General features: G+C 47.9%; 1 protein-coding gene across 2 annotated transcripts in view; it reads right to left on the reverse strand.

The window, feature by feature from the left end:
- Positions 1-9,282, reverse strand: part of AK7 (adenylate kinase 7) — a 66,631-nt gene extending 57,349 nt beyond the window's left edge. For both annotated transcript variants that reach the window (XM_055418497.2, XM_055418495.2), the window contains exons 1-2: positions 9,153-9,282; positions 4,986-5,174 (exon numbers count right to left, since the gene is read on the reverse strand). In XM_055418497.2, coding sequence (XP_055274472.1) covers positions 4,986-5,174; positions 9,153-9,254 — 291 coding nt within the window. In that variant the 5' untranslated portion in view covers positions 9,255-9,282. The remainder of the gene's footprint in view (positions 1-4,985; positions 5,175-9,152) is intronic.
- Between the last annotated feature and the right edge of the window lie 1,302 nt (positions 9,283-10,584).

The raw sequence follows: 10,584 nt of genomic DNA on the forward strand, positions 1-10,584 counted from the left end.
CAGGCCATTTGCTGAGCCAGGAAGAAGCTCCTTTCACAACCTGGGCTAGCCTGCTATCTTTCATTCTCCACTCTCTGTCACATTTTATGCCATACCTGCTTCTTCCCTTGGCTCCCTAGAATCTAAGCTCTAGCTATACTGATGCTTTCTGTTCCAAAGCACACCATACCCTCACCCAGGTATCCCCTGAACGTGTCATTTCCTTGTCCCCTTACTTGCTTGGTAAGTCCTACTCAGCCCTGGAGGCTCAGTCTCAGTCCCAGCATTTCCAGCAGCCCCCAAACTCCAAAAAGGAGGGCCAACTGTGTTGGATCTCCAGATCAGAGGAGCTGGGGGATGGGTCTTGATCTGTGCGATGGGGAGAAGTTTGGAGCTCACTTATCTGGCTCTCTAGATAAGACTGAAAACTCAAACTGACCTTTGCAGAGTGCTTTGGACACGGCTGTGCGCATACCTCGTCATCAAGTCACCGTCCTGCCCTGGAGCTGCTAGTTTAGATCCAAGAGTCCCTGCTAGTCTGTGAGCCCTGCAGTCATCTGTGGGCTTTTAAAGTACACCAGGGACTTCCCTGGCAGTCCAGGAGTTAAGACGCTGAGCTACCAAGGCAGGGGGTGCGGGTTCGATCCCTGGTAAAAGAACTAAGATCTCACTGGCCATGTAGCAAGGCCAAAAAAAAAAAAGAAAGGGCTCAATACTCATTCACTGAATCAAATTCAGGTATAAATGGTGATCAGTGATGGGGATCTGAACCAATGCAATTAGTCAGGAGAATGGAATGGAGACATTCTTTAGAGAGTGATTCAAGATATGGGTTGAGGCCTCCCTTCCCTCAGCTGGGTTAAGGTTCTCAGTCTTTTCCGGGGAAGCTAAGGCCGAGTTAGGGTAAGACCGTGCCTGGCACCCGCGCCTAGCGCTTGCCCTCACCTTGGCCTAGGAGCCCATTAGCATCTACTCGGCCCTTACCCTGCAGGAGGATGAGGTGACAGTTGCAGAGGATGATAACAATGCCCTCATTAAAGCAGTCATTGTCAATGTTGAGCCTTCTGGCCAGGCCTGTTCGCAAAGGCTTCGGCCAATGTCAGCATCGGAAGCTTCGTCTGCAATGATGCGGGGAGGGGCGGGGGCGTGGCGGCAGGGGGCGGGGCTGGTAGACCTGCCTCAGCAGGAGGTCCTGTCCCCCCACCCCCACCACTGCTGCCCCAGCCGAGGAGCAGAAAGCAGAAGCAAAGAAAGAAGAACCTGAAGAGTCCGATGATGACATGGGCTCTGGTCTTTTTGACTAAACCTCTTTGGTACTATGTTCAATAAAAAGCTGAGCTCTTAAAAATAGAGAGAGAGGAGAACTGGGTTGAGGATCTCATGACCAAAAGGATATGAGAGGCAGTGGTGCCAATTAAAGGACGTCACCAGCCATTTGGCTCTAGAAGGATGAGGTCATTAGCTATTGCGCTTGCTGACCTCCAACACCCCCTGAACGGAAGTCAGCAGGGAGGTCAGGAAGGAGGCATCCTGTGCTCCGGGAAAAACCGACAGAACGGGCCTTCAGAGAGGTAGGTATTTTCAGGAGAAATTTTTATGACCCCATTATCTTGCATGTTCTAATACCTAGAAAAGCACCGAAACCAGTAATGGAGACATCTGCTCCTCTTGACTAGCAGCGACCTTTTACTGAGATGTGTTAATTGCATGTACTTAATTGCACATGTTTAATTGCACGCACTCCCCCTTCACTCAAATCACATGCATACTGCTTTGACTGTGTGGATCACAACAAACTGGAAAATGTTTCAAGAGATGGAAATACCAAACCACCTGACCTGCCTCCTGAGATACGTTGTGTGCAGGTCAAGAAGCAACAGATAGAGCCAGACTGGTTCAGAATTGGGAACGGAGTATGTCAAGACTATGTTGTCAACCCTGCTTATTTCACTTACATGCAGAGTTAAATAAGCCACCTTATACGCCACCTGCGTCTTTGGGGCAGGTCCTCAGAGCTCTCTGAGAGGCTGTTTCTCAGGCTCTAGTCCTCAGTTCAGTTCAGTTCAGTCGCTCAGTCGTGTCTGACTCTTTGTGACCCCATGAATCACAGCACACCAGGCCTCCCTGTCCATGACCAACTCCCGGAGTTCACTCAAACTCATGTCCACAGAGTCGGTGATGCCATCCAGCCATCTCATCCTCTGTCATCCCCTTCTCCCACCCCCAATCCCTCCCAGCATCAGAGTCTTTTCCAGTGAGTCAACTCGTTGCATGAGGTGGCCAAAGTGTTGGAGCTTCAGCTTTAGCATCAGTCCTTCCAATGAACACCCAGGACTGGTCTCCTTTAGGACGGACTGGTTGGATCTGCTTGCAGTCCAGGGGCTCTCAGGAGTCTCCTCCAGCAGCACACAGTAAACCCAAATAAAGCTGAACTCACAGCTCTCACACTCTGAGGAGTTGTTGTTGTTTTTCCAGTCAATAGTAGGGAAGCAAAAGCCCACAGCAACAGCAGGCGCGCAGCCGTGATGGGGGCAAGTACATGATGAAGGGTATAAAGGTCACTCTTGGTTCTACATACATCCATTCCCTCTTCCTCTTTCCCAACAAATCCCAAATTTTGTTCAACTACTCCCCTTCTCAGCCTGTGGGAAATTAACTTCATTTTCTAACTTCACGTAGGGGCCTTACTGATTCCGGATAAGAGATGGGTTCAGGAACAGGCAAGTGACTCAACTCCAGACAGTGAGTGTGGGGTACTGCTGGAAAGTTCATCCTCCTTTCTATAAGAACTTCTGAAAGTTTTCTTCATCAGGGTGTGGCTGTGTAGGTGTGCAGAACCCTGGAATGTGGCAGCCTTGCTGCCAACCTGAGGAATGAAGTCACCCTCAGAGAAAGACAGAGCCAAGGAAAGGGCTGGTAAAGGGCTACCATCCCTGGATCACGCCAGGCCTGAAGCAGATTCTTCCTTGAGACCACCCACCACATAAGCTAATGAATGTCCTTATTGAATAAGCCAGTTTACATCGCCCTTTTCCCCACTATGACTCGCAACCCCAAATAGTCCATACAGATACAGACAGCAAGGCCCCTAATACAAAGCAGGGCAGAGTGGTTTTGTAAAGGAGTGTGAGAAACTTCGATTTGGGTATGATGATGTAAAAGTGCTGCTGGACATTTGGGGGAGGGGCTACAAAGCAGTTGGATGTGTGCTCAGTCAGCAGGGCTAGGGAAGGATCAGAAAGGCATTGTCTTGAAGCTGAAGGTACAGGACTGGATAAGAGGCAGGAATAATGCCTGTTAGGAGAAGGGAGGGAGCTCTGGAAAAAAAAAAACAAAACACGTTTAAAGAGAAGGAGCGGATGCACACGGGCAGTCAGCCAGGTGCTCCTTCGGGAAAGCAGGGAAGAGAGACAATGGTCAGGATACCTCCTGTGACGGGATGCAGGCTGGAGAGTGCAGGAGTGAGGCCTGTGAAGGTGCTGAGCCCTCTCCCAAGTTCAGTGGTGGCAGGGCCAGGGGCAGAGAAAGAGGCAGGAGGGGTGTGTGTGTGTGTGTGTGTGTGTGTCTGTCTGTCTGTCTCCCAGCGGGAAAACGTCAGCATATGTGGAGGTAGAAAGAAAGAAGGCAGTGGCAAGTGAAGACATAGAAGAGGGCTTCCCTGGTGGTCCAGGGCTTAAGAATCTGCTTTGCGATGCAAGGGACACCAGTTAGATCCCTGGCCAGGAAGAGTCCATGTGCCTCGGGGCAACTAAGTCCGTGCATCACAACTAATTAGCCAGCACTCTAGAGCCCAAGAGTCGCGACTAAGCCTGCACACCTAGAGCCTGTGCTCTGCAAGAAGAGGAGCCACTGCAGTGAGAGGCCTGAGCAACTAGAGAGTAGCCCCCACTCGCTGCACCTAGAGGAAGCCTGGGCTCAGCAGGGGAGACTCACCGCGGCCAAAAATAAAATAAATAAATCTTTAAAAAAAGAGCCAGAGAGGGTAAAAAGGGGTAAGTGGTGAAGTTCCCAAAGTTGGTGGGAGGGGACCCATTCATTCAGTTACGAGTACTGATTAAGGGCCAGTGCTGTCTGTCACCATTCATGGATACACAGGAGAATAAATGGGGTGCTGTGTCCACTTTCAAGGAACAGATAGTGACAGTCAGTGTAATCCACAATAGACACATAATAACAATGGGGTGTAAAAGGATCTAGACAGGCAAAGAGCTCAGTATCTAAACTAGGAGTGGGGAATCATGAAGGGCTTCCTGGAGGAGACAGCATTCTGTGTTAAAGCATGAAGGATATATAGGGAGGGAAGTGGGAAGGCTGTTCCAGGGCTCAGAATGTGCAAAGCTGTCCCTTAGGATCTGGAGAATGGCAGGCAGGGTGATGGGAGAGGTTAGCCTGGGAGGGCTGCCCTTCCTGGAGGTATTTAAATGTCTCGGGATGAGGGTTGTATAGACTCTGTCTTGTGAAGGCAACACTACTTTTCAATAAGACAGCAACATAATGGTATGTTGCTCTCCAGTGGCTTATTACCAAAGGAGGTGTCTTTCACAAATAACACTCTCCATGGTCCAAAGTCATGTTAGGGTGAGGCAGGGCAGAATGCATTTTAAACACAGGGTAGAGAATTTTGAGTCTGAAAGTTCAAGTGAGATCCACACCTTCTAACCTTCTAAGAATATCTCATTTATATCATTTAAGTTCTTTGCTGCTTTTTCTTAGGTGGGGGAAGGGGGTGCTCCCTGCAGCTTGCCAGCCCAGGAATGGAAGCTATGCCTCCTGTAGAGGAAGCTCGGAGAGTCTTAACTACTGGACTGCCAGGAAGTCCCTGCAGGCAAACCTGTAAAGTGGGGAGATGAGAGGTGTTAGTCTCCATCACAGAGAGACCTGCTCCCACCTTTCCCACGGTCTCACGCTGGCAGGAGAGAGGGGATGAGAAGCAAACACACTGTGAGGGCGTTTGAGCAGGGGGTGGTCCTTTCCTTTGTCCCCTCTCAGCAGACCCCCGGACTTACACAGTAGGTCTCCACGGCAAACTCGGGTCGGGGGACGTCCAGCTTGGAAAGTGTGCCCACGATCTGGAACGTGCCTTCCTTCACTTTGGCCATGGAGGCTTCTGGCAGCGCTGATTTGTTTTCATCGTCCTCTTCCTCCTCGTCTGTCATTTCTTCAAGTGAAGCCCCGACGACACAGTTAGAAAGAAACTGCAACACAGAGGAATTTCCTGAATACTAACAACAGTTCAGAATGAAACCCGTATGAATGATGATTCTAAGAGCTGACCTCTACTGAAGGCTTCACAGTGGTTCTACTTGTGCAAAGCTAGAGTTTTTGACACTGGTATCTCACTGAAATTGGTTTAATTCCCACAAGAATACAGTGAAATGGGTACTAAGTTATGATTTCCCATTATATAGGCAGGGAACTCAGGCTCAGAGAGCTTTAAGAGCTCATTAAGGACATATTTAAAATTTTTAAAAAATTTACTTGACTGGGTTAGGATCTTCAGTTGCAGTATGCAGGATCTAGTTCCCCGACCAGGGATAAAATCCAGGGAACACGCATTGGGAGCACAGAGTCTTAACCACTGGACCACCAGGAAAGTCCCTCATTAAGGATATTATCCTGCACTAGCAAAAGGCACGGAGAAGGCAATGGCAAGCCACTCCAGTACTCTTGCCTGGAAAATGCCATGGATGGAGAAGCCTGGTGGGCTGCAGTCCGTGGGGTCGCTAAGGGTCGGACACGACTGAGCGACTTCACTTTTCACTTTCACACACTGGAAAGGAAATGGCAACCCACTCCAGTGTTCTTGCCTGGAGAATCCCAGGGACGGGGGAGCCTGGTGGGCTTCCGTCTATGGGGTCACACAGAGTCGGACACGACTGAAGTGACTTAGCAGCAGCAGCAGCAAAAGGCAGAGCTAGGCTGAATTCACCATGATGATTTTGTCTAACAGAAATGTAGACATGTGATGCGATCTGCTTAGGGAACTCAAATTTGCTAGTAGCCACATTAATAAAAATAAACAGGTGGATGTAGGTAATGTTTAAATTTTAAAATAATTTAGGTATGTTTTAACCCAAGGTATCCAAAATATTATCAGTTTAACATACCAATATAAACATTACTGAGATATTATATATTCTTTATTTCCCGCAGTAAGTGTTTGAGATTTGATGTGTATTTTACTGTTACAGCACAGATCCATTTAGACTAGACACATGTAAACATTCAACAGCGGCATGTGGCCAGTGGCTATGAATAATGAAATAGAAGGAGGCTGGCAAAGTTTCTTTTGTTGTGTTTACAAAAGCTATCTTTGTGAGTGGTTTATGCAATGTTCCTGAGTTTCATATATAAATAGAACTAATTTTAATTTATGTATTAAACATATAATTCTTAGATTAAACATATGTAAATAATCATGATGATATCACTTCTTGGGAGTAAAAACATTACAAAACCAAATAAACAAAAAGTCCTTCCCCACTTATTTTGTTTAAAAAAAACAAAAACAGTCCAAGTTAGTAGGCAAGATGTCAGGTTTAATCTCTTATTGGAATACATGTTCCCCAAATATGACATATATATTTTTGTTTACCTCTCAAACATACATCTTCAATTTTATTATCCCATTTCACAGACAAGGAGACTGAGGCCCAGCAATAAGCAATTTGCCCAAAATGGCATAAAGAGGGAGGAGTGATGCCAGATCTTATGATATGATATTCAAAGCTGCGCGGTTACCACACAGCCCCTTTCCAGACTGGAGAAGGGGCTGGGCTGCACTGTCCAACTGAGGTCAGGAGACATGGTTTCCATGCTTTTTTTTTTTTTTTAATGCTTTATATTTCTACTCCCATGTTGCTTAGTGCAGACAACGCAATTACTTGTAATTTGAGAAAGTCAAGGCCTGGTTTGTTTAAATTCTGTTATTGATCAGCTTTTGAAAAAATCTCTACAAACTAAAAGTTTTATTATAAAAATATGCTTTTGTAAAAAATAATCAGTGATCAAAATGGGGTAAAGTAAAATGTTAAATTCTTTTCCCTTCCTCCCTTCCTCCTAATTTCAATCATGTCACCTCTCTTTTTAAGTACTCTAGTGGCTATCATTGTATTTAGAACATAAACTAAATTCCTGACAAAAGCCTCACAAGATCTTAGTGTTTATGCTTGACTTTGCTTCATTGGGGCTTCCCTGGTGGCTCAGCTGGTAAAGAATCTGCCTGCAATGCGGGAGACTTGGGTTCAGTCCCTGAGTTGGGAAGATCCCCTGGAGAGGGGAAAGGCTACCCACTCCAGTATTCTGGCCTGGAGAATTCCATGCACTTTGTAGTCCATGGGGTTGCAAAGAGTCGGACACGACTGAGTGACTTTCACTTGCTTCATTGACCTTCCCTGAGACTCAGTGGGTAAAGGATCTGCCTGCAATGCAGGAGACACAGGATACCCTGGTTTGATCCTTGGGATGGGAAGATCCCCTGGTGGAGGAAATGGCAACTCACTCTAGCATTCTTGCCTGAAAAATCCCATGAATAGGGGAGCCTGACAGGTATAGGCCAAAGGGTCACAGAAGAGTTGGACGTGACTAAGCACACACACTTTGTGAATTTACACAACAAATACTGGCAAAGTGCTGACTTTGTGTGACGCACTGTTCAATTGCTGAGCAGGGCCACATTCTAACTTTCCTCCATAAAATATATTATTAATAAAAATGATACTTTATGACTGTATTTCTATAACGACACACAATCTTTGTTGCTAAATTTTAAATTTGCTTCCTTCCAAAGTTAAGAGAAATTAAAACATTTTTATGGGCCCCAAAGTCTCATGGGTCCCGGACACGGTGACTGCTGTCCTCTGAGGCCCCTGATTCACTGCACACTCGCCACTCTGTCCTCTTTAACTTTTGCTGTGCCCTCTGGGAGCTAGTTCCTCGGGCTGGACCTTCATTCTGTACATGTCAGATTAAATGTCACCTCTCAAGAGCACCCTTCATGCAACTCTATTTAAAGCAGCCACCCTCTCTCTCCCCAAGTCCACACCTTCTATTCTCTTTCCTGCAGAGTACTTAGCAGGAGCCTCAGGGGCAAAAACTTGGTTGGATCTTATTAACTGTGAATGCCATTTAGTAGGAGGTCATGAATGAATGAATCCCATCCTCCAGAGGTGATAATGGTTAAATGTACTGTGTATCCTTCGAGGCATTTTCTGTATGTAGATTACCTATCTGTCTATCATCTATCTATTTATCTTCTTTGGGCTTCCTAGGTAGCACCGTGGTAAAGATTGTGCCTGCCAATTGCTGGAGACTGGGGTCTGATCCCTGAGTTGGGAAGATCCGCTCCAATAGGAAATGGCAACCCACTCCAGTATTCTTGCCTGGGAAATTCCATGGATAGAGGAGGCTGGTGGGCCACAGTCCATGGAGAGCTGGCCATGACCAAGCACACAACACACACACACACACACACACATCTCTATATTTGTATCTATCTTTTTGAAAGACACAAATAATTTCATACTATTTCCACTTCTCTGGTGGCTCAGTGGTAAAGCATCTGCCTGCCAATGCAGGAGACGTAGGTTCCATCCCTGGATTGGGAAGATTCCCTGTAGAAGGAAATGGCAACCCACTCCAGTATTCTTGCCTGGGAAATCCCATGGACAGAGGAGCCTGGCGGGCTATACAGTCCATGGGGTCGCAAAGAATTGGACATGACTTAGCACCTGAACAACAAACACAACCCCTATCTTTTTGACGTTTTGTTACTGCATTTAGTTTTGAACTTTATCCGTCACTTTCCTGCTTGGGACTCCTAAGCGGGAGTGGAAAGAGAACCTGGTTCGAAGCCGGAGACCTGAGCCTCCAGTTCGCTAAGTAGTCTTAGGCAAGCCCCCAACTCCTTTCGAGCTTCAGTTTCCGCTCCTAAACAAGGGAGAAACCCTGACTGGACCGGCGATCTCCAAAACCCTGGTCTTCCAGGTCGGGCGCTGGTCTAGCCTGGGGGCGGACTGGGGAGCCGGGGCACTGCCTGTGTCCCGGACGATGGAGGGTCCCTTAGGGGAGACCCTGATAAAGTCCGCGGCTAAAGTGCAACCGGGTTTGGGGGCCTGGAGCCAGGACTGGGGGAGCTGGGGACTGGGGTTCTGCTTTGACCCACCGCCGCTTACCTTCCCGATGTTTCTGCTGCTGTATGAGTCCAGCAGGTTTATAAACACCCTCTGGATCCGGATAGCTTTCTCCGCAGGGGCAGCACTTTCCTCTTCAGCCATGGTGGGAGCCGCGCTGGTTGCTAAGGAGAAAGCGTCCCTTTGGTTGCCAAGGAGGTGTGTGGGGCCGCGGCCCTAGGACCGCGGAGCCGGAGCGGCCCTTTGGGGGCGGGGCCTAGAGCGCGGGGCGGGGCGTTCTCGAGGCGGGGGCGGTGCCTCCGGTTTCCGGCGCCCTGAGGGTTTTCTCCGCCTAGCGGGCAGGGCTGGCCCGCCGCGTCCCGGCCCCAGAGCTTGCAGCTGGGGCCCCACTCCGCTCTGCTTCTCGCCGGTGCCCTCCGGCAGTGCGTGCCCTCTGTTCCCTTTCTTCTCTTTCATTCGGGAACTCTGGAAACACGTCCCAGTGTCCCCCAGACCCGGAGCACTAAAGATATTGATGAATCTGATGAGAAGGTAAAAAGCCAGTAGCCTAGGCCTTCCCCGAAATGTTGAAGTGAATTAACATGCCCCTTGTAGGATGGTCTGATCCGGAGGGTTTGACTTAATCCTCTACTGCAAAGAAGGGCTGTTGCCATGGAGTTTCAGGGTCAGGACTCAGGATCCACAGCGAGTGTGGTCCCTACTGTTCTTGCCAGTGGTGGTAATCCACTGGGCTTTAGAGGTTTAGCAGTTCCGGGGCTGCGGTGAGGGTAGCTGGAGGCCATTTGTGCTGGGATTCACCCTCTTTCACAAAGGGATAGAATGTAGACTGCCCTTTCCAAATCATGTTGGACATGAGGTTGCCGCCGAATTAAAAGATGTTAACACAGAACCACAAAGGTCATGGTGGACTGTATATATAGCCTGTTATCTTAGAATAGTAGATATTTTTGTGCTTTAAATATTTTCTTAAATGTAAATATTTAACACATGGATTTTTTTTTTTTTTTTTAATGCTTCCTTGGTGGCTCAGATGGTAAAGAATCTGCCTGCAGTGCAGGAGACACGAATTTGATCCCTGGGTTGGGAAGATCCCCTGGAGAAAGGAATGGCTACCCACTCCAGTATTCTTGCCTGGAGAATTCCATAGACAGAGGAGCCTGGCAGGCTACAGTCCATTGGGTCACAAAGAGTTGGACACGACTGAGTGGCTAACACTTTCGCTTAAAAAAAAAATACGAATTGCCTCAAAAATTGGAAACGATCAGGGAGCTGGACAGCCCGGGGATTCTGGACACTTGGGAGACTTGGCTTCAACTTCCAGCTCAGCACCTATTTGTGGGAGATTGGAGCCAACCATTTAACCTTACATGAGCTGTTAAAGTGACTATAAAACAGGGGTGAAACCACCAACCTAACAGGGCTGTAAGGATTCAATAAGATATACCTAAGCATTTTCTGATGGAGAAGGCAATGG

The sequence above is a fragment of the Moschus berezovskii genome, chromosome 21 (assembly GCF_049115385.1).
Source record: "Moschus berezovskii isolate FMDL1 chromosome 21, NW_MosBer_1.0, whole genome shotgun sequence".
Lineage (NCBI taxonomy): Eukaryota > Metazoa > Chordata > Mammalia > Artiodactyla > Moschidae > Moschus > Moschus berezovskii.